The following is a 24,616-nucleotide window of genomic DNA, read 5'->3' as shown; positions in this document are numbered from 1 at the left end:
GTATTTTATTCTTTTTGATGCAACTGTGAATAGAACTGTTTTCCTGATTTTTCTTTCTGCTAGTTTATCATTAGTATATAGGAATGGAACAGATTTCTCTTTTTTTGTATCCCACAACTTTGTATTAATTTTGTATCCCATAACTTTGCTGAATTCAGATATTAGATCTAGTAGTTTTAGAGTGGATTCTTTAGGATTTTTTATGTACTATACTTTAAATTTTTGAGCAGTAAAAATAAATAGTGATAGAATTGAATTTTAACCCATAGAATAAAAAAAATATTAGGTCCATAGTGATATAAATGAGAAGAAAGAAAAGGTCTTTCTTATCATAGATTTTAATGAAGAAGGAAAGGGGAAAACAGAAAATCACTATTAGGCAAGCATAACAATCATAATTGTTGCAGAAAGCCTTGTGGCTTGCTTTGACCAATAAAATGAGGCAAAATAATGTTCTACAACAGCCTTAAGACATACACTCTCTGCTCAGGGAGAGAGAAGCTCAAACTACCCAGTCATTCCAATCAACACAATCAATATCTTGGCATTGTAAGGCCCTCCTCAGCCATCTGGCCTCCAGCTACAGCCTGCAAATGTATGAATAAGCCCCATCAACACCACAAGGAGACAAGCCATTCCAGCTTAGCCTTGCTCAAATTGGTCAACCCAGAGAACTGTGAGCAAACAGTACTGTTTTTGAACCTTTAAACTTTGGGCTGATTTTTTTTTCTGCATCAATAGCTAACTGATACAGATTCACAGAGAAAAGATTAATGAACTCAACTCAAATAATGGGGAAAAATTTTATTTGGAAGGTGATTTTTGAGCTTGGACTTGAAGGATTTATAAAAGGTGGAGACTGGAGCAAATGACTTTCTAAATGGCAAATGTCATAGAAGCAGGAGAATATGGGAAATTCCTATAAAGGACAGCAATCCAGTGTGGCTGGAGCATAGTGCCAAGGAGGCTTCCATGAGCCATGCATGGTAGTGATATCAACACAGAGTTCATTTAGTGAATTTCCATCACTAATTCTTTCACCAAGGCTCTTACATTTCATAAGATACTGATTTTTGGTGAGACACTTCCAAAATTATGTTACCACAAAATGAAAAGCACAGGTGTCCCATTTCTCTGTCCTTAGATGGCACTAATGAGAGTTTATGATTCACAGCCCTAGTGCCAAAGGAGAAAATTTCCTGATCTAGATAAACCAGGAGGATTTTACTAAACAATAACCTTGGGATTTGGATGAGGTTCAAATTTAAATACAGAGGCATATGTTTGCAAATTTGAGAGTTCTGGGGAATTGTTTGGGCTATCAATGCCAAGATAGAAACTAGATTTTAAAATCTTGACTTAAGCAGGCTGTCTAAATAGAAAATTAGTTTAAAATTTTTAGAGATGGGAGTGTGAGTTGCAGCTTGTTTCCACGTAGATTGATAATCACTGTGTAACAGTGTAAGAAAATAGTGACCAAGAACAAAACAAGGAACAAAATAGTGAGTTTAAGAACACAAGGGCTTTGGTATTAGACTGACTTAGGTTTACATCTGGCTCACCTGATTACCAGATGTGTGATCTTAGGCAATTTATGAAGTCTTGTTGAACTTCAGTTTCTTATGTGGAAGCTTGAGACAATAATGCCTGCCCCACAGAGTGTTTGTACAGATTAAATAAAATCATGTCTAAATCATGATAGCCTAGTACCTAGCCTTAATAAACATCCAATACATGATGTGACTAGCTCATTATTAAGAGTTAGTATCTGAGAATATTAAATTTACCCATCTATTTACAAAGCTTGACTTCTTCTGTATGTAACAATCTAATAAAATGTGAATTTTTTTCAGAGGTTCTGATCATGCTTCTCAGGCAAATCAGATATGCTGAATGTGAGTGGTTTCTCAATGCCCCCAATGTCTACACATCTTGATGAATCTTTTATCAAATAAGGCAAGAATGTTTTCCTCAACAAAGAGTGAGTTCACATATCAAGTGTCATTTCCACATTTGGCAGTGAGTAAGAATCTCAGTAGCTACTTTCCAAAGATGGTCCTCAATAGACCATGCCTCCTGGTATTCACACTGTTACCAGTCTAATCCCATATTGACTCTGGACTGGCCCCAAGACTCATTAATATAATGCAGTGGAAGTGACACTATGCCAGCATCTGGGCTTAAGCTTTTAGAAAGCCTGGCAGATTCTACTTTTGTGATTTGGGGAACCTGCCATTTAAAAAGTCCAGCTACCGAACTGGTAATATCACATGGAGAGGTCACATGGAGAGAGATTAGACCTGAGAATATGTAGAAGGAGCAAGTGGCCCAGCATCCCAGCAGAGGCCCGCCTTCAAGCTGTCCTTGCTAAGGCATCAGACTTGTGAATGAGCCATCTTGGACACCCAACCAGGTGAGCCTTTAGGTAACTAAAGCCCCAGCAGACATCACGTGGAACAGAAGAACCACACTGCTGATCCCAGCCAACACAGAGAAATGTGAGAGAAAATCAAAATGGTGGTTGTTTCAAAACACTGAGTTTTGGGGTAGTTTGTTACATAGCAACAGATAACCAAAACAGGGCTGTGTCCTCATATCCATTTGCAACAGCACTGTAATGTTTCAAAGTATTAAAAAAAAGACTGAGTTCTGAATATGTTTACATCTACTCTATGTGCTTATCTCATGTACACTATGCTGAGAACCAGAGCTGGAAGAAGCTAGTGGTAAGGGAATCACAATTTCTCACACACATTTCCTTAGTATGAGTTTATCCTTAGAGAGAAAGATAATTTAGAGCTTTCTCTTCTTTGAAGGTGTAGTGGATGATGTGCAGAACTTTGTTCTCCTAAAGCAGAGTCTCTTATACATCCCTGAAGCAGGAATCTGTGCCTCTTGCAGTGATTTTGTGAGAAGAGAAATAGTCACTGATAATTCATGTTATGATGCTGTGTGGGAGATGCCACAAAGTGGCTCACTTAAATAAGGTTTCCAGTATTATCACTGTTATATTTCATTGGTTTCTACAGGTATTTTTGTTTGTTGTTGTTGTTTTTCACTCAAGATACAGCTAGAGCCTGGCCTACCTAGTTCTGGCCAGCTGGGACCAGCTGGGATGCCTCAGACATGCACACTGGAATATGTGAGGTCAGTACGGGGGTCCCAGATGCAGCAGCTGAAAGGGCAGGGCATTGTATTCCAAATGTTGGCAGTAACGGGGAAGCTGTCAGCTTCAGACAATATGACAAGAAGAAAGGGGATTTTCGGCATCAAGTACAGACAAATCCACACAGGGAAGGAAAAATCAGTAGGAGGCATCACCAGAATACAGTGCGGCAGTCGGACCTTCAGTCTCCTGAGCAAGGTCAAGATGGGTCCCAGGCCCCTAGGACTTACTTCTTGTAGTAAGAATAAAACCAGGTGGCTCAGAGACAGGCTGCACAGCTTTGGTGTCCGAGGAGAAGGCTAAGCACTGGGACGTTGTGCTCTGGAGCTGGCGTGTGGTCGCAGTGGCTGGGCTGTGCAGTCAGATTTGAATTGGAGCTGTGAAAAGTTAAATGCTGTACAGAACACATATGGAAATAAAGTCCTAAATCCTATGAATGTAAGAGTTCTGTGAGCCCCTAAACACTTTCCCAACAGCCAAGAAGCGAAACCCTGGAGGTACACAGTAGACAGGAAAGGACATGGCCTTTGGAGGGAGAGATCTGGCTCTGCCGTGGTCAGCTCTGCGGAGGGGGCGAGTCACTTGGAACAGTGGGGGTGGCACTTGCCTGCTTACAGTAGAAACCTCACCAAAAGGACTTAACCAAAAAAGGGCATTTTTCCTCAACAGGAAATCCATAATACATACCCCCAGACTGGGCAGCTGCCTGCTGGCTCCTTGCAGCTCCTCCCTTCATAGTACTTGACGTGGGGCATTTGGCCTCATGGCCTTAAGTTGACTACTCCACTGCCAAGCATTGCTTTCTGCAGGCAATGACCTCCTCCCAAGGCTTTTCCACTGGGAGGAGTAGAAGATCTTCCCAGTGATCTCTCCCTATATCACAGTCTAATTCCATGCACATATGCATAAACATGCATACTCAAACATATATGCACACATACTTGACTACCGCTTCCTACAAGAGACTGGCGAAAGATATTTTTTAACATTCCTTGTCCAAATTATGTGAGTTTGGAAGAAGGAAGAGTGGATAAGCACCTAGCATAAGATACCACATTCATTTGTTCATATTTCAAATGGAGAGATCACTTCCTCCAGGCAGAAGGATGTAAGGTGCAGGGAACACTGCCTGTAGAATATAAGCTCTGCAAAGGGAGGAATTCTTCTCTGTTTTCTTACTGCTGTATCACCAGCATCTACAACAGCATCCTCAGTACTTACTGAATAAGTGACATGAATGACAGAGGTAATGAGAAGTGACAAATGTGCTGGCTGGCACATGGGAGAACCTCAGTAGTTGCTGCCATTGTTAGCAAGTCTGCCTGTGGTTTTCCCTGTGTGATTTCCATGCTCAGGTAGTCTAGAGCAACTAGCAGTAACAGAGGCTAGCATTTTCAAGAGAGATATTTACTACTGAGAGATAAATGGAGAGTCATGGACTGGTCTACAAACAGGGTCCGTAGTGTTAGCAACCTGGAGGAGGGAAAAGTTACTGTGCCTCTTCCTAATCCACAGCCAGCAGAAACCTTTGACTCCTACCTGTCAGAACACCAATGTGTTCCTAATGTGCTGGTTATAAAAATCCCCACCAGATAAGTACTCAGGAAGTCTAATAGGTTCAGGAAGAGACCATGAGTTTTCATTAAAACAAACAAGATGCCTGAATCCCGGCGAGAGCTCCCTTTCCTTGATTTGCTGTCAGCTACTTTCTCACTGTATCCTCACCTGGTTATTGAGGCAGTTCTGTTGTCTCCCCCTCTTCTCACAAGGGCACGAATCCTATCATGGGGTCTTCACCCTCAAGATCTACTCTAAAGCCAGTTACCTTCAAAAAGCCCCACCTCCAAACACCATCACATTGTGGGTAATGGCCTCAACATACGGATTTAGGGGGAAACATTCATCCATAAATAATGGCTCATGTAATGTTTTCATAGAATTTTTGGGTAAAATTTTATGGGTAGTAAAAATGATACCTTCAACTAGCTGTCATTTCTCCTCAAATATTTTCCTATGGAAGAAGAAAAAAAACGAGTGTTAATTAGAATTAAGTTCAGCTGGTAGAAAAAGAAAAAACATTACTAGTAAATAAGAGATGTTCATCTCTCTATTGCCTACGAGTCTAAAAGCACATATTCTAGATGTACGCGGCAGCTCTGCTCCACAAAGTTCTCTGAGATACAAGCTCTTCCAGCTCACAGCTCCACTCACCTTTATCTTAATGGACAAGGTAGCATTCCGAGTTCCAGGAAAGTTAGAAGAACAGAGAAAAGTTTGGAGAAGAAGGGGCAAGTGATGAGCCCACTGCTTCTTAAAGGAAGTTTCTGGATATTATCACAGGACACTTTTACTTTTATCCCATGGTAGACTTTAATTATGAGGCCACAACTATTGCAAGGGAGGCTGGGAAATGTGGTTTTCATTTGGCACTGGCAGAAATTCTATTGCTTTGAAAAAAGGGGAGCACTGATACTGGAGACAATGATAGCCTCTGCTGCGCACAATCTTATCCAGTCTTCCTGCAGAGTATTTCTCACTACTATGTCCTTGGTTTTGCTGACACTAATCCCAGTTTTCCTCTCCTCTGTGTCTTCTTAAGCTTTTCTGCACTCTTTCTTCTCGGCTCCATTCAGTGTTAGTATTCCCTGCATTTGGTCCTCAAGCCCTCTTCTTTTCTCACTCTGTGAACTTGCTTCATGATCATATCAAATTCACGGCTTGTACTACCCAAGTTTTACATACCTACATCTCTTTCTCAGATCTTTTTTTCCTGAATTCCAAACTCATATATCCAACTCCATAAAGGACTCCTCCACTTGAATATACTGTGGGTGATTCAAACTCAGTACACCTAAGATTAAACTCATCATCTTTCCATGTAAACCTTCTCCTTATCCTGTCATCATTGTCTATCTACATGCTTTCCAAAGCCAGAATCCTGGGGTATGTCTGGTATTATCTTCTTCATCTCTCACACAAGTTCTATGTCCCTTTTCTTTCCCTCTTTTCCATCCTCCCAGCATTCGCTTTAGTGGTAATGGCTATAACATCTACTGAGCAATCGCACATGCCAGTTACTGATTCAAACCCAACCCTACTCATGATTATTCCATTTTCAGATAAGGAAATTAAGAAACTGAGCAGTCCAGTAACTTTCCCAAATGTCATATGAGTAAATGGTAAAACCAGGATTGGAAACCAGGCAGCTGATTATTCAGAGCACTCTTACTTAAATGGTTTGTCTTCCTGTTGCAGGCCTCATTATGTATTTCTTGCATTACAAAAACCTTTCCATTGGTTTCTCATTCAGTCTCACTACTCCTCCCTCAAATTCTATCTTTCATGTTACTCACTACTAGAGTCATCTTCCTAAAACACAATCCAATCAGTTAAGTCGGCTGCCTAAAATCTATCAGTGCTTCTCCAACCCTTCAGGCTGAAGTTCCAACTCCTTAACGATAACAGGTCCCTGTGATCCTGGCTCTTGCCGGCCGGTACAGCCTCTTCTTAAACCCTCCCACAGACATTGTACCTTCCAGCCATACTAGACCACTTATAGTCTCTGCACTTCTATACTCACTCATAGCACCTGTTTCAAGGGCAGGCTGTTAGGAATAGCTCAAAGGTCTGCAAGAGCAGAAGACGTGACCATCTGTTTTATAGCTCTGTCATCATGCTTTTTACATAGTGTGGTAAGTGGGAGTCTGCTCTTCCTACTCTGTTACTGGCCTTCAGGAGTTCCCTGAAGAAAGTTTTAGTTTCTGTATCTGCAGGACCTAAGGAACTGCTTGGTGCCTAACAGTCACTCATTAAACTTTTATCAAATAAGGATGAAGTAAAGAATATAACTACTTCATTCCCTTTTATGGCATTGTCCTAAACAAGGCCTAGTAGCACCAGGTGATTTCTTGAATATTATTGGTTTTACCCCAGTTTACTTATCTGCAGGGGAAATTCATCTTGGAGTGGAATCAGATTAATACAGAAGCCATACCTCTCTTTGGCATGGCACATCTTGGGGATAGACATGAGGGTTTGGAAGTACAGAATAGGAAAGAGGAACATGAATATACTTACATTAGTGAAGGGAGCAATTTGCAACATAGGAGTAATGATACCAGATATGAAGTGTGTGCAATATTTTTGGAAGTTGTTTTTAGAGGAAATAACTAAGGAAAAATGGTGCATTTTTTTTCTTCTCCGCATGGCAATTGCTTTCGGGGGAAGCCAAGGCAGAAATACTTGAGCTGTAGAATTTTTACAAGGAAGTACACAATGGTTATGTTTATTTTATAGGATTCCAGTTCTTGTGTGACAGGCAGCCAGAAGAGAAATCACCTTCGCTGGTCCTGGCCCAGCCCCTTCTCCACTCCTAATCATCCCTTCAAACCCACAGACATTAGACAGAGCCGTTGTCCTTCACCACTGAAGAAACGCAGCTGAGTACGTTACCGTGGAAACAGAATCACTTTTTGCTGCAAGACACATCACTTTAACCACACTATTATGAAGCAGAATACATTGGTAGTGCTGGAAGCACAGTCAAATATTCTGCCTGCCACTATTGTACTTGGCCTTTGGGTGAATACATGACTTTCAATTAGAGTGCTTAAATACCTCTTAAGTGTAATAATTTCTATTAGAGCCCCAACTGAATTTTACTCGGAAAAGAGTAAAAAATTCAATTGCTGTTAAGGAGAGAGGTATAAATTCTTTCAAACTAGACCACCTCTGTTAAAGGAAACACTAGGGAATGAATGGTTTCTTTGTGTGCAGAATAAATGTCTTTGTCCTTTGGTTTCTGACTTGATCATATTGTGGATTTATGAGGTTGTCCTTACCTCTTTCTTTGTCTCTACTCTAAACTGCTTTGTAGTGAACATACAGACTGACAGTTTCATCTTGTGTTGGGCTATGTGTATTCAGATTCTCCCTTCTTGGTTTGCCCATGAGCTTCGTCTGAGCCTGCAGCTTACTCCCACATCTGGACCTTAATTCCCTCACGCAGCCAGTCCTCATTCCCTTCGCTACCTGGCTGTGTCACCAGGAGGCTCTCCTCATCTCATGTCCAATCCTAAATCCAGTCACTAGCCTATTTGATTTTTCTCTTCTTGTAACTAGTCTATTTCTTATTGCTTGTGTTGCTATCTTAAAGAGCAAATCTGTAAGTCCTACACTGGGAAAAGGATCAAGTCAGTAAAATCCCAGAAACAAAACAAGACTTCCTCATCTCTTCAGTGTTCTTTCCAACTGCATCATTTTGTACATGTTCATGCAAGTGCTTATGTGTGGAGGGCCAATGATGCTCACGGTCACTGGGTTTCATTAAAGTCCAAGAAAAAAGCACAAAACCAAATAACCAAAACACACACACACAGAGCCTAACTATAATCCCAGGGAAATTCCATATAATCAAAGAGAAAGAGAAGTCTTTTCCTGGCTGGATAAAATTAGATAAGAATATAATACTTTGAAAGTCCTAGTGTTTTAATTCTGAAGATTGTAGTACAGCATTAAGAGACCAGTGGCACTTTCTGAGGAACTAGTCAGTGTGAGGCATTTTTTACATCTATATTCCATTTAATTCTCACATCCATCTTGAAAGTCACTATATTTCTATTTTGCAAATGAGAGAATTGAGGCTCAAAGAATTTTTAAAAAGTCACTCCCAAAGTCACCACACAAACCCTAAATTACTTTGATTTCTGATTCGGAGTTCAATGTTCTTTCCAAATACATCATTTTGTACAGTATCCAGGGGATCTCTGGGTGGTGCAGGGCTAACAACAAAGGAAAAAATAAAGAGAATATGGTCTTTAATCCTTATTTTGCTGCCTCCTGACAGGACTTTGGGAAAATTATTTGTTTCAATCTCACATTAGTCCACCCTTATTTAATGTGGATAAATAACCTCTTCACTTCTCATATGTATAGAGAGTTAAGTAGTTAACGTGTGCAAAGCAGGTTGAAAATACAAAGGGCACTTGTACTTCTGTAGGAAGAATGCCTTACCCTTATCACCACAATAGGTCCAGAGCAGTAGGTCCATATCACTCACAATCAGGTCTGTCCCAAGCCATTATCAATCCCAAATTTGCAATGTCTTTGAAAGCAGACCCTATCGCATATTTCTTTTGTGTCCCCCAAATTATCTTAACACAGTATTGGGTTTGGTAGTGGATGTTTAACGTACATTTTTAAGTGATAGAGTGGATGACTAAATCAAATTATTGTCCATTATCTTCTCTAGCCATTAGATCTAATTTTTTCATATCAAAAAGGATTCCTTAAATGCCTGGACACATTAGCCTATGAACCCTGGTTCATAGTATTATCCAATTGATTTTTAAGAATAATGGCCATTTCTTTCTATTTTCACATCTAAGGAAATATCTTATTTCACTAAACCCCATTGCCTGCCTTTCAGAGAACCACAGAAGCGTTAGATGAATTAAAATGTGAAAACAAATTTACCAAAACTTACAGTTTCACTCTCTATGCCTCTAACAATAACTGCTAAACTTCACACATACTTTCTCTTCAATTTTTATAATGATCCAGTGAAGTTGGATCTATTACTGTTCCCATTTTGTAGGTGAGGAAACAGATTCATAGAGCAAAAATAACTTGTCCAAGTCATAACCTGTCCAAGTCAAGTCTGTAGCACAGTTTGATCCAAACCCATACAGATGGATTCTGAAGTGCTCCTGGACTGGGATCCTGCACACCAGCCAAGTGCATGAAGTCCCCCTGGAGAACACCAGCTTTCTTTTGCTGCCCATCTCCAATAAGCTCTTTACCCTTTATTTTATAAAAGAAAGAAAGAAAGGAAGAAAAAGGGAGGGAGGCAAGAAGGACAGAGGAAAGGAAAAGAAAGGAAGGAGTAGGGGAAAAAGGTCGCATAATGTCCTGCACCCCTCCTTAATAACCTGGGGATAAGGGGGCCCCATCCCGCTTCTTCACACTAGCCAACACTGCTGATTAAATATGTGAAGTGCCAGTTTGGTCTGACTTGGTGTCATTTTGTCTTCAATTTGCATTTACCAGGTGAAGTATTCTTACAAATTAAAGGGCCGCTGGAGGATATTTATAAGATCTATTGCTACCACCACGACGAAGCTCACAGTGTACTGGAGTCCTATGAAAAGGATGGAGAGCTGAAGCAACATCTGAGCCACTGTATCCAGTCCTTAAAGTAAGGTCTTTTAAAATGATGATTTCCATGCACTCTCCGTTGCCTAGCAGGGAACATTTTAACTGGATGGAGATGAAAGTTCTCATATAAATCTTATGTTTCATGAGGCTAGCTGAGAACTCTGCTTTGTGTTCTCTTTATGAAAAGCTGACATGCCAGAAACTCTGATCGACTTTTTTTTTCCCTCTGTAAGGATGACTAAAAATAACATGGGAGAAGATTTGGAGCTCTGCAGAGATAGAAAATGCAATATCAAAAAATGACATGTGGAAGAAAAGGAGCTCCTTAAAGTGGTCATTACTTGCCCGCTCCTACATTAGGCCAAGGAAGGTGTGAGACAGAATGGCACCATAAGCATGGAAACATGTGGAATATTTAAGTTAGTAGAATATCCTATGTCAGTCTGAGTGGCCCTTACCTTCCTTCAAACTCACCTTGGGGAAAGAGGGGAGACTGGTGAAGACAAGTCAGACCCTCTGAGGTTCAGGAAAATTAGTAAAGCCTTCCTTCCTTATTCCTGAATTGCTGTTGGAAGGTCTACATAATATGCTTTTTATCTGAAAAAAATACTATTTGCTGTAAAAATCTCAAAAATATAAAAAAGCACAAATAAGATTAAACCATTGCTATTTCATTTATTAACTCCTTGCTGAACCATGATTAATAACCACAGTTGCATTTTTTTCTGATCTTATTTATATGCAGAAATATGGACATAGATTTGGGTTGGTACTTTAAATGGAGTATGTAGTTTTCTATCACATGAGGCCAATTTTCTGCACTATTCCACATCTTACCCGGTGGTCCTTCCATTTCTAAGTATCATCCATTGTCCAATGGCCTTGATTAGGCCAACAATTAACCAAACAGAGAGAGCTGTGTTATCTAAACTGATTCACACCCACCAGTCTGATCCTCTAGCACACTCCCCCTACCACCACCACCCTGCCTCTTAAATTTTTTATTGCAGGAGGAGAAAAATGGAGGGTTGTACTCTGGTATGAGAGGTTGGTAGTTAAATTAAGGTGAAGTCAGGAAACCCAATGAGACTACAGTAGTCCCCCACTCCCCTACATCCACAGGGAATTGGTTCCCAGACTCCCACTGGGCGCCAGAAGCCAGTGATAGTACCAAAACCTACAAATACAAGTTTTTCCTATACACACATACCTATGATAAAGTTTGATTTATAAATTAGGCACAATAAGAGATTAAAAACAATAATAATAAATAGATTTATTATAATAATTTAATACTAAATTTAAAAACTAATAATAAATGTATTATTAATATATCATAATAAAAGGTGAACAAAGGGGCGCTCTCTCAAAATATCGTATTGAGCTGTACTCATCCCTCCTGTGATGATGAGAGATGATAAAATGCCTACGTAACATGATGATGTGGGATGAATGACATAAGTGTTGTGATGTAGAGTTAGGCTCCTATCGACCTTTGTCAGAAGGAGGAGCATCTGCTTCTGGACTGTGGGTAACCAAAACTGCTGAAATGAAACCTGGAATAAGGGGGCCTGCAGGACCCGGGAGAAAGCCTCTGCTGGCTACAACTGGGACTGAAAGTGGGTTTAAACTGTGCCTAAGTAATTGTTTAAATTAACTTTATCGTCCTCTTCTGGCCATTAGATTATAGTTCTTCAGCTGATTTTTCATGCAGTGGAAAAGAACAAACTCAAGCCACGCGATCACAAACGTTTATTTAGTGCTTGTGCTATACCAAGTGTAGTTCTAGTACTGAAAATACAAGAATCAAACTTAAACCCTGCCTATAAGGAGCTCAATATAACCAGGTAACTCTTCCAGATAACACGCCATGAGTAGCTCCGGCTCATAATTTCTCCACTCTTTTTGCAGTTTCGTTCAGAGAGACCTTAAAGTTTGAGTTGTATCCAGCTTAATAAATTCATATATTGAAAGCAACATCTTCCAAATATACAGATATTTTTCCCTAGGGAGAAATACTGGTGGTGTCCTAGATATGAATGAAACTTACCCTACCTTAAACTAGAGGCAAGATCTGATCTAATAAATGTCTATCTTGAGCCATTTTTCCCCCCTTCTTCAGTTTCTGGAAATAAAAGAGAAATCTCATGGTAAGTGAACAAATAGCACCTTGCATAATCATTACAACTTCAACCCTAGGAGTGAATTTACTTTGGCATGTTCCTAACAGCTCACCAGAAGTGGAGCTGTCTGTTCAGAAGGGGATGCACATTAGTTTATTATTCATTAAGGCTTTTCACTCCTAAGAGAAAGAAGTTGACCCTGTCAGAATATCCTACTAGGTCGTATAGTTTAGCATTATACTTCCTAAAAGGCAGCTTGAGTCACAGGTAATTTGGAAACTTCATGAAGTCCCAATTACTGAAAATTACTTTCAGACCCAAGGGCTTATTTGATCTTTTCCTGAAAGCCTCAAGTTATTGCCCTGGTGATGTCTCAAATCTTGAGTATTCAGCACCATTCTGATTTTAGGGAATAATTTCAGGCATTGGAAGGTACTAAGGTTTAGAAGGCACAAAATCCAGAGGAAGTAATATCAGCAGAACTATTTCTTAAGGGAAAGAAAATCAAAATAAAATGGCTTAAGTTAGAGATATTTTCCCAAGTTGCCTTTCCATGAAAATAAAGTTAATGATGAATTGTACTGGTCTGCTGAAAGCTGGGAGTAGTAGAATTATTGACATTACTATAATACTGACCTCAATTGAACTAAGCTTTAAATTCTGAGAAACAGGTTTTCGAAGAGGTTTATAGGCCAAAGAGAGTCTGAAACACCCCGAGGGCTTGGTTTCTCTTGCCAGGTAATCAGTCAAAGCTAGTACCCTGGCTCTGCCTTTTCCTTGTGGCTAAATAACAGAGCCCAAGTGCACAGTTGCCAATTTCTAATGAATATTAGGTGTGGCCTCCATTTTCTGCCATGCAAGAGGATATTGGATTGGTTTGAAGCAATATCCACAAGAGAGGTGGCTTCATGCCTCAGAAGTTAAAGCAGATTTTAAAGCAATTTAGGTTGCATTTTAACCAAAATTAAAATATGTTTATCAAGGACCTAATATTTATTAACATTAGTGTTGATGATATTTAAAATATTTAAGTATGTGTATATATATATTTATATAAAAGCATAGGTCTTGCCTCTTAGTAACAGACCTTCTACTTGAGTAGATAAGCAAAACCCTCTGGAATGTCTGATAACAATGCAGGAATTAATTTTGATAACCCATCAGAAGCTGTCACGGTGAGGTTCAAGATTAAGTAGAGAGATTTTCTGGTTCTGTAACAGATGTGAGCTCATAACCTTTGGCTATTCTTTAAAGTCCATTATCTTTCAAAAGAGAAACTAACATATGTATCCAGAAAATAACTTTGAATCCCCTTGAAACATAGAGCAGCGTCTTGGGGTGTGAGTTCCCCTGCGTCAGATCCATCAGGAATGTGTATTAAAAGTATAGATTCCTATGCTGGATCATTGGTTTTTCTATAACAAAAGATCTATGAAAGTTTATTCACCCATTTTACAATGATCATATATGCCTAAATGTTCTAGACAAAGAATCAAGGGGCTTTTCCAAAAAAACTGAGGATGGCTGGATGTCCAGCCCAGGACTCTGCCCTTAAACAAGCCCCCTCAGGAGACCGAGGACACACAAGCACCTTAAGAACTGCTTTAGAAGGAGAAACCATGCCCACAGTACTCACTGCTTTCCCTGAAATGCCTGGACCTTTTCTGTGACTATGGACACAATCTAAGCAGTAATTTCAAGGTTTGAAGACCTTTAGAAAGAAAAGACTGGAACTATCTAGAAGCACAATAAACATCCGTATCTACAGCCGAAAAATTTGAAATCTACAAGTTTGTATTTATTCAACAAGGAGTATTTACAGTCACGTTAGTGACTCCTCAGATTGCATGAAATACTGTATTAATTAATACAGTCTCTAAATTTATGGAACTTATTTGCTGAAGAGCTAGTTGCTTAGTCTCTTTAGGGTTATTTAAGTTTTCTGATCTGTGCAAGGAAAGTGAAAAATAAAGTAGTTATAAATACATGTGTAGCTATAATTAGAATAGCCTGTTACTTTCTTTTCAACTGGTTTCCTAGTTAGAAATGCCACCAAAACCCTGCTGCCTTTCAAAGGTCCTAGAGATCTGTTTATTTTGGAATAAAAAAAGAATGAAGGGGATTTTCCAAGTTTTTTGGTAGCTAGAAGACACAATTCTAGTTTCATGTCTCATTGTTAGAAATTTATCTGCATTTTTCTTCTTCCTAACCAAGGCCACCATCCTCAGCAGGTGAACTAACTTCTGATCATCTAAGTGCTTTAACTGCTCATATTACTACTGTAGCTTCTCCATCAGGGAGGAAGCTAGAAGCTCGTGCAACACAGAATCCAAAGGAATAGATTTCAATTTGTTCACCACATTTTATGTTTCCTAATATTATGCTAAAAGAGTGTTCCAAGTAAAAATTAAAATTAGTTGTTATGTGGCATTATGTTTGAACAAAGACTATAATCCATAAGGAATAGCTTCATGAAAACTTTTGTTGGTTGTGAGTCAAATTATGAGTCCATGAAGGTGGAAGTGTGGTGGTAGATAAATTAAGTTACTTTATCCCATAAGAGGGTAATTGGACATCATTTAACTTCCTCCTTCCTGAATTGTCCTTGGCTAAGCTTAACTTCTGGAAAGTTTTATCTTAAAAGAGAGATTTTTTTTTTTTAATGATGAGCAAATAAAAAGGAGATGTGATAATCAGTGCCACTGTTCCACCACTCCAACTGGTCTGCCCTGCTGGGAAATCTCTCAGGTTCCTTTACATAGAATGTGATACTTATATTAAGCACAGTGTTTAATTTATGTTAATAATATTAAAGTTTTTATTTGATTGAAATAAATGAAATAGAGAAAAAAATTGTCCAAGTTTAGGAGCTAAAACAACAATCTTTTCTTTCAGCTTCAGCTTGGTTCTAAAACGTTCACTTGTTCACTTGTTTCCATACAAAATTACATTTTTATTTTTATTCAACTTCTCCAAATTTTCTGATTGCCAATCCATAATGCATACCAGGCAAGTGAAATTCCTCATTAGAAGGAAATGGAAATTTGGGAAAAAATGTGACCTTAAAGGAAATACTGGGTAAGGGCTGTGGTGGTGCCATTTCTTTCACTGAAGTAGAAGAGTTCTTCAAACAGCAGTTAATAATTGCCTAAATCTGTAGCAGCTGCTGATTTTTTAAAAATTATAATTCTCTGCTTGTTTCCCAACTAGGTGGTCTTAGATTCAGCAGAACCTACTTATTTTAAGATGTCTAGGAATCCATTGTTTTCCATGTATATAGAGTACTGGGATCAATTTTTTAAACCTTGTTAATTCCATTAAAATTTATGAAATTGAGCATAGGCATTTATCATTGAATCTTTTTTCAGTCATTAAACATGAAAGACCATCAACTTCTATGGGATGGGGTGGGGGAGGGTCACAAAAAAATTTTATATTGAAAACATTCACTACATTCTAAGAGAATGGAAACCAGAGGTCAAATCATCAGGTTATTAACACAGGTTATTACTTTATTTCTTATAGCCACATGAGGCTAAACTTTAGAGAAGGATTTCTATCTCCTTTGTTCTTTTTTTATTGTTAACTGAATAATTACCACTTTTTTATTGTTAATTAATTCATTTGGCAAATATGTTTTACCCTCCTACCATAAGCCAGTCCCTTTTTCAGTACTGGGGCTATCGTAGAGAACAAAGCAACATAAATCATTGCCCCCATAGGCATGGGGGAGCGAGCGAGAAGCAGCTAAATAAGTATATAGCATATTGGAAAGTGACAAAGAGTTATGGAGGGAAATAAAGCAGGAAATGAGAACAAAGAATGCAGTGGGAGGCAGGCACAATTTTTAAAAGGTTGGTCAGGGAAGGCTTCACTGGATGGACATCTGAGCCAAACCTGAGGAAAATGAGGAGTGAGCCATGTAATACATGGAGGAAGAGCAGCAGGCCCAGAGATCTCAGGGCAGGAGCCTGCTTGTGGGCTTCAAAAAGAGCAAGGAGGCCTGTGCAATGGCTGCAGTGAGGGAGGGGAACGATCAGGAAGGAGGTGGGCAGGAGCAGCCGGCAAGGCAGATCACGTTGCCTCAGGAGGACCCATTGGACTTAAGCAAAGTGGGAGCCACAAAAGTTAGTTGCACTCAGTGAAAGTTTCTGTGGGGATTAGCTCGTTGAATGGCGAATTGTTTATAATTGGCATAATACTATATACAGGGATCAGTAGAGCACGTGATAGTAGTTTTCTATAAATCATACTTTTCTTTGTAATCTTGTCATTTCCATTTCTTCTATTCCTGTGTTTAATAGAGTCCTTTTTCCATAAGGTAAGCAAAAATTGACATTTAAATTCATTTTCAAATAATCAAAATTTATTAACTATAATCTGAATTAACAGTTTTTTAACCTTATACAAAGTGTAAAACAAAAGTGGTGTGCACATACTAAAATAAAATTTTCAGGACATGATTATAAAATAATGACACCAATTCTATAAAACACTCATGAGAATGACTTACTAATTTATTTTATGTAACAACATTTTAAAACTTTTATAATGCTTGCATACTATCTCAAATACATGGATTCATATGAATTTACTTTTTTTTCTCCCTCTCTTACAGGAAAATATATATGCAAGAGTAAGTACTTTCATTTTAATAAGAGAAATCAAATGTGAAATGGGAGAAAGCTGTTGAATATTTCTATGAAAGTCAGAATTTTTAGTTTTGACAATGATATTTGTTGCTTTTAATAAATAAGTCAAGATTTCAGGCATTCACCCTAGACATTATTGGTGCATTTATTTCCAGTTATCTGAATGATCTTACATATTAAATTATTATCACATGTGCTTTACTAAACTTTTAGAAGAACCTTGGGTACAATTTATTTAACAAGTTTGATGATGCCAGAACTCTCTGGGAACTGCTCATCACACATATGTTTAGGAATCTCATACATTTAGTCTTTAAAAAATCTCAGATTAATGACATAATTAATGTTTTTGAATGATCTATAGATTAATGTACAAAAGATTCCTTATGCATTATAGTAAAATACTAGGTTTCTTCTAATTTAGACTTGTGTGATTTACAAGAAAAAACTCAAATATCCATAAATAGTGTGGAAATGAAATATTAAGAAATGGTTGTCTGCTAGGACATATACTGAGATTATTTTATTAAAACAACACACACATATACATCTTTTGGAAGACAGACATTTTTTGATAGAGAAAAGCATGTCTAGCCTAATACTGAAAGGAAGATACTGACTTAAATACAATGTCAAATTTACTAAAACAGCTTGTTTGGCTTAGCATGCTCAGCCAACAATTGAAGGTCTGATTTCGTGTGTGTGTGTGTGTGTGTGTGTGTGTGTGTACACCACAAGCTCTAAACTCCTAAAACTGTATCAAGGAATAGAAAATTAGCAAAATGAAAATTATGGTAATGTAACTTGTTAATACCTGTTATTCATGCTTTGGTGCAGAGCAACTGTGAGGAAAGACAGAATTCCAGAAGTGAAGCAGAGGAATCAGGCATCATACAAGAGCCCTGTAGACCAGGGCTTTATGCCTCTGCCAAGTTGACAAGTTAGTTTCTGACATACTAAACAAGCACCAAGTTCTCTCACTTTATAAGCCTTTTCTTTCAAAATGAAAAAAAAATTCCTATGGTAGAAACAGATACGAGTAGTTTTCTTCAATGAGTTCCCAGTTTGGAGATCATTTGAATTCGAAGAGACGCATAACAGAAGAGGACTTCTGGTCCTGTCTCCTGCCAGGCTTGTCCTGGCTTCTCTTCAAGGACAGTTGATGGGGTTGGGAGCTGCAGGGACTGCTGTCTCATTCGAAAGCCTGTGCCCCTGGATGTGTGCCTAGGACTGTAGATTCAGATCTCCCTGGGTGATTACAGAAGACCTTCCTATACTACAAATTGTGCTTAGGTTTCCTTTCCTGACACTAGGTGTTCATAACCAAAAGGCCAAAAGAGAGACACAGAAAGAGAGACTCAGAGGAGAGCAAGAGATTCTTCTAATACAGTTAGCATGCACAGGCTTCTACATACAGAACACTTACACAAACAGTACATTGTGTTAAAATGCTTGCTTAAAACATCTCACTAGCTTTGGCAGTAATCCTGCTATGTAGGAGCTGGACTGTGTATGCCGCCTCCGACCTAGTCTGTACAACAAGAATGGAAACGGTAAGAGAGATCACAGCACGAAGCTGGACGAACATCAAAGCCACACCGGCCATGAGTTAGTCTGCTCTGCTGCTCTCACTTGGGTCATGAGGCACACACGCTGTGACATAAAAGGGTAAAATCCAATGTCAAGAGCTGTGTAATTGTTGGGCTTCTTAGCAGCTAAGACCAGGAGTGTTGTAGCAAAGGGTACATTAATCAAATGTGGGTTTCTATATGGCTTAAACAAAATCCCTTACTATGCAAACTGAAAATAGTGGGGGTTTTTTTGTACAATCTACATTTTAAAAAATACAAAGAAAAACAAAGATATTTATAACTTCTAAAAGGTTTACTTTGACTTACAATTTTTTTGCAAACATCAAAGACAGTATTAAAGTGCCAAGAATCAGACAATCCCCCACCAAAGAGTCCCTCAAAGAAGCATCTGGTGTAAGTCCTATGTTCCAAGACAAGAAAAACATACCTGTTCTAAATTTAACTGTCTCTAGAATTGTAGTTTCTCTTGTGTTTTTACTATTTCTATTAATAGTAATAGAAACACTATTCTATTTCCATAAACCTCAAAATGTTATTTTCTCTTTTATTACACTTTGTTTTTAAAATTATTGAAGAAACACTGCAAAGTATAGAATCAAAATGAGGATAGCAAAAACGACCAATAATCACATTCCAGAGTTAGCTATTGTAACATTGCTTGAGTCCCTCACTTCACTGCAATTTTTTCTCTCCACGCATGTATATTGACTAAAATAGGACCGCTATGTATTTCTTGGATGTCAGCTTGCTACCTTATTCATCAATACATCATGGATATCTTTCTATATCAGTAAATACAAATCCACATTATTGTATGACTGCTAATATCCTATCTGATATGTGTATCATACTTTACCAAAGCCTTACACATATTTGAATTATTTGTCTTATAAAGGTTGATGTATGTGTTCATTCTTATACATGATCTTTATACAATAATTCAATTATTTTCTTAGGATTAATTTCTAAAAGTGGAATTGCTAAATCACAGGGATTTTGATACTTATTGCCAGAAAATTTAAGAAAAGCTGACCCTAATTTATACTCCCAGTACCCATACATTAATTGACCATTTTTCTACTACTTGCCGGCAATAGGTACAATTAATGCTTGTATCTTTATGACTTATGGTGATGTAATAGGCAAAAAGTAATAGTGTATGTTTTAGTTTTCATTAATAATGATCTTAAGCATTTTTCATGTGTGTTTTACCATTTGTACTTTACCTCTAATGAGTTATTTTCTTTGGATCATTCATTCTTATTGAGAAGTTTATCTTTTTCTATTAGATTGATAATGGTTCTTTAACTAGCAAGTATATTAATTCATTTTTCTGTTTTCTGTGCGGGAAATAATTTTTTCAGCTTTTTCACTTGACTTTTAACACAGTTTATGGATGCTTCTGTTTTTGTTTTTACTTGTACATTTTTACAGAGCTAAATTTCTAAATAGACTATCACTTTTTTCTACTATAGCTTTTGGATTTTGTGTCTTGCTAAGAAACTCCAAGATAGTGTAATTTTATATTTTCTTCAAGTTCTTGTATAGTTTCATTTTTATCATTTTCATCTGTTTGGAAATTATTTTGGTAGAAAGAATCCACTTTTATTATTTTTTCTATACCTAATTATCACACCTGCTATTAATTAATTTTTTCCATCAAGTAGGAATATATTTTCTATGCACTTAATTTCCACATATACTTGTATTTTTTTATTTTCTATTTTGTGCTATGCATGTGTACATACCAAACTGCTTTGTTTTTGCAGCTTCATATTCTTATAGTAGATATAAGTAATCTCAGATCAGTATTCCTGCTTTTCAGAATTTTCTGGTATGTCCTTGCATGTTTCCTTCTTTAAAAACTTTCTTTTTGTTAAAATTATATGTACGCATGGTTTAAACAGCTAAATAGTTCTACAGGATTTAAGAAAAATAGTAGTTCCCACTTCTCCTACCTGTTCCTATGTGCTCCTCACCACAAACAAATGTGAATAATTTCATATCTTTTAGTTAAGTATTTTGGCATTTATCTTCATGACTCTAAAAATATGTTTGGTTTTCCCTTTTTAGGTACTATGTATTGACAAGAATTTTGTCTCTTCCCTACCCCATCTCCACTAGACATAAACACACACACACACCCTTGCCATCTCTCTATTCTCCCTAAGTAGTTATGTTGTAATTTGGTTTGGATAATAATTAGTGCTTGAATTACTATATTTGAGTAAATTTCTTTTCAGAGTTAAACCTTGGAATAAACTGATTACTTGTTTTTCAAGGAGTTAACTATTGCCTTTCATACTTTTTTAATTTTCTTTGTACTAACCATTAATGCCTAACTCGTAGCCAGTCATCTCCAGGACAACCAGATACATTATGTGTGCTATCAATTTCATCTCCCTAAAAAAGCTTCTCCCAGAGTCTTCTGACCTGTTGAGTTGGGACCAATGCCACTGGGCATCACTGTCTTTAGGAACATCTCATCACCCTGGAGATTCTATTTTCAGTAGAGGACACCCTTCAGTAGTTTCCTCTGTGAATCTCAGATTGCATAGAAAGTAAAATTTTAAGAAATTTTATATCCAAAATACCTTTGTTTTATCTTCATACTTAATTTGTAGTTTGGTTATGTATAGATCCTAAATCAAAAATCATTCATCTTCAGAATTTAAAGGTAATGCTTCATCATTTTCTGGCTTTTAGAATTGTTACAAGAAATCTGAAGCTTTTTCTGACTCCTAAGCATTTGTTTGTACCTGTTTGTTTATATTTTTCTCTGAAGGATTGTAGGATCTTCTCTTTGTCCCACAAAACCTGAAGTTTTGTGAATTCCAAGGTGTGAATCCATTTCATCCATTGCACTGGGTACTCAGTGAATTCTTTTAACCTGCTAACTCATGTCCTTTTTTTGACATATTTCACTGACCATTTCCTCCCCATATGTGCTCTGAGCTCTCTTTCTGGGATCCATTTTTCCAATATTGGACCTCCAAATCAGTCCTCAAATTTTCTTGTGTTTTTCTTCTGCTTTCTATCTCTTTGTATTTTTGCTTTTCTCTCTGAAATTTCCTGGACACTTTCTCCAACATCTGTGAATTTTTATTTCTACTATCATCCTTTCAGTTTCCCAAGACTTCTTTCTCAGTCCTCCAAATGATCTCTTTTATTTATATAGCACACTAAGAAATAGGCTGTTCCTTAAACAGTTTTGCAACTAGTAGTTCTTATTCTAATCCCCACCTCCTCTCTCTCCACTTCCACAGGTTCTCGGAGACTCTAATTAATAAACCTTCAGAGGAATGACTAAAATTATTGCTTCTCCATGTTATTGGTTCTCTCTGGTCTGCTGTACTATTCATTCTTCTCCTATATAGCTTCTTCTAAAATTTGTTAACAGTGCTGTACTTATTTTCACAGCTATGTTCTTTTTATGGAAAATGCTTTGTTTATTATTTTCCAAGGAATATACAACTTCTTCTAAAGTTGACTTAACATGTTTTAAAAGAAAATTAAATTGAAAAAAATTCAATAATAGTATACCTGTTTTGTGGCTACTGTAAATAATTAAATTTAGGATGCTTGTGGTCATAAAACAGAGGAAATTCAAAGCAATATAATCATACATGATTGTTTTTCCTTCCTCTCATTTTCTTCCTCTAATTAAGAAATATAGATGTACCTCAGTGTTGAATACCTGACTTTTTCTGTTTTCCACTATAATTTTTAAATTGTGTGAATATCATTTTGTGTTTCCTTATATTTGATCTGAAGCTCTTTATCCGGCAAAACTGGATGGTGCTAAAACAAAGCCATCTGTGTTTGCTTGACTTTGTAAAGTCCCAATAATAGTTTGTAATAAGATTAGTGTAGCTACTTATTGTACTAAATACTTGCCAAAGTATTCATGAAAAGACAGAGGAAGATGAAACAGAATTAACAAATTAATAGCTACATTAGTTTTCAGTCAGGTATGTTTAGGGCATTGTTATACATTTGGGTACTTTCTGTGGGGGAGGCAAGTGAAAATTGCCTGCTTGGCTGAACGGGGCTATAGCACACACAGGACTCGTCCACCTCCACAGTTATCAGAATTTAATCACACTGGGAGGGATTAGATGGGGTGAGCTTTGTGGCACTGAATGCCTGGTATGTCATTCTCTTGTAACACATCCTCTATCTCTCCTGTCATATTGCTTGTCTGTGTGATGCAGATACCAGAACATCATTGCTCATCACTTGGGCAACTGTCTAAGGTGGATGTCTGAAAACAAAAGTGGGAGATTTCTCATTTTTGAAAAACCCTTTTTAAAAACATTTGCATTCATGATGCTTTTAAGAGAAACATTTTTAATTGTTATTACTGTCATTTGAAACATAAAAGGGGAAGAATAGATCTTTGATGTTAAAGAGTGATGATTCCAGAGAGGAAGTGCTATGATGAAAATAAAATAAGGAGATGTGATAGAGTGGTGTGTGTGTGTGTGTGCACGTGCATACATGGGTGCATGTATATGTGACAATAAGTGTTTCTTAATTCTCATTTATCAAATGAAGAGCTCAGTTAAATGGCCCATAAAGGTGCCTTCAGATCATTTCTAATGATGCAACTTTTCTAATTTTGTTCAACATTTTTTAGACCCATTTCACTGTTCCCATTATGTGGTCTGTTGTCTATCCATGTTAGTGCTTAAAAAATAATCAATGAAGAATGAAATTATCTGCCTGCCAGGATTTGAGAAGAGTGCCTATAGTCTCTACTAAATAAAAACCTAAAGGAAAACAAATTAGTTCATTTGTCCACCAGAAGAGACTCAAAGCATGATTACTACCCATTTTCCATTTATGCTATATTTTTATTTGCCTCTTTACATGAAAAGACTTTTAGAAACTACTGCCTTGTGGCTGAAAAAATGAATGACATTGGGTTGGACAATGGCATGACCAAGCTTGTAGCTTTTTCACCTGAATGCTCACTTTTGTGTAGCTGTCTGAAGATACGTTGGCTGAGAATTCACCATGGAAAGCCATTGTGGGATAGCAATGATGAGTGAAAGTAATGGCATCTATTTTGAGAGATGTTACTTTATTATAAATCTCTTTGAGGGGCTATGGACCCCTGAAATAATATAAATGCAGCTTCTCAATGTGGTAGAAAAGAAAATGTTTTCTTTTGAATAGGCAAGTCATCTGTTTAGATTATTTTAAATGAGTTTATTTTCTTCACTAATAATCACAAAAATAGCAAGAAAATGCATTTTTCTTGGTTGTCATGGAAAAATACATTGCAAAGTTGTCTCTCATTATTATAAAGCCTGTTATTAAAAAACCGTTAGTGGAACATACATGAAAATCATGCTTTGAGTCCCTCTTGGTGGACAAATATATTCCTTTGCTTTCTCTTAGGTTATGTTTAGTAGTAGGATTGCTTCCTTCTGTCATTCATTGCTCTTGCTTTCATTTAAAAATTGTACGTGGCCAAATAGAGGGAAGAAAGGGGGGAAATTTTTTAAAAATCACAAAAAATGAAAAGGAATTAATAAGATAAATATTTGCAAAACTGATATTATTTACCTCTACTGTAGAGGCAAACCAAACTTACTGGACATGGGCTCCTTGATGATCAAACCAATTCAGCGTGTGATGAAATACCCACTATTATTGTGTGAACTTCGAAATTCCACCCCTCCCTCTCACCCAGACTTTAGAGCACTGGAGGATGCCTTTGCTGCGGTGAAAGACATTAACGTAAATATCAATGAACTGAAAAGACGGAAAGATTTAGGTAAGAAGAGAGATGATGAATTGAACATTTCCAAGATTGGAGTCTTCTGTTTATGCTTCTGAAAATCGGAATGTCTAAGCAGTTATAGCAGTTGCAGTGAACATGATCATTTGATTTCTGGGGTTAAAGGCTAGGGAGGAAAG

The 24,616-nt window shown here is 37.5% G+C and overlaps 1 protein-coding gene across 1 annotated transcript in view; it reads left to right on the top strand.

The window, feature by feature from the left end:
* The window catches only part of ARHGEF38 (Rho guanine nucleotide exchange factor 38), a 129,230-nt gene that overhangs the window by 63,739 nt on the left and 40,875 nt on the right, over window positions 1–24,616 (top strand). Inside the window, exons 4-6 of the mRNA XM_017666313.3 lie at window positions 10,214–10,361; window positions 17,063–17,080; window positions 24,274–24,473. Coding sequence (XP_017521802.3) covers window positions 10,214–10,361; window positions 17,063–17,080; window positions 24,274–24,473 — 366 coding nt within the window. The remainder of the gene's footprint in view (window positions 1–10,213; window positions 10,362–17,062; window positions 17,081–24,273; window positions 24,474–24,616) is intronic.

Source organism: Manis javanica, chromosome 5 (genome assembly GCF_040802235.1).
Source record: "Manis javanica isolate MJ-LG chromosome 5, MJ_LKY, whole genome shotgun sequence".
NCBI lineage: Eukaryota > Metazoa > Chordata > Mammalia > Pholidota > Manidae > Manis > Manis javanica.
This window is presented reverse-complemented; position numbering and strand designations above follow the sequence as displayed.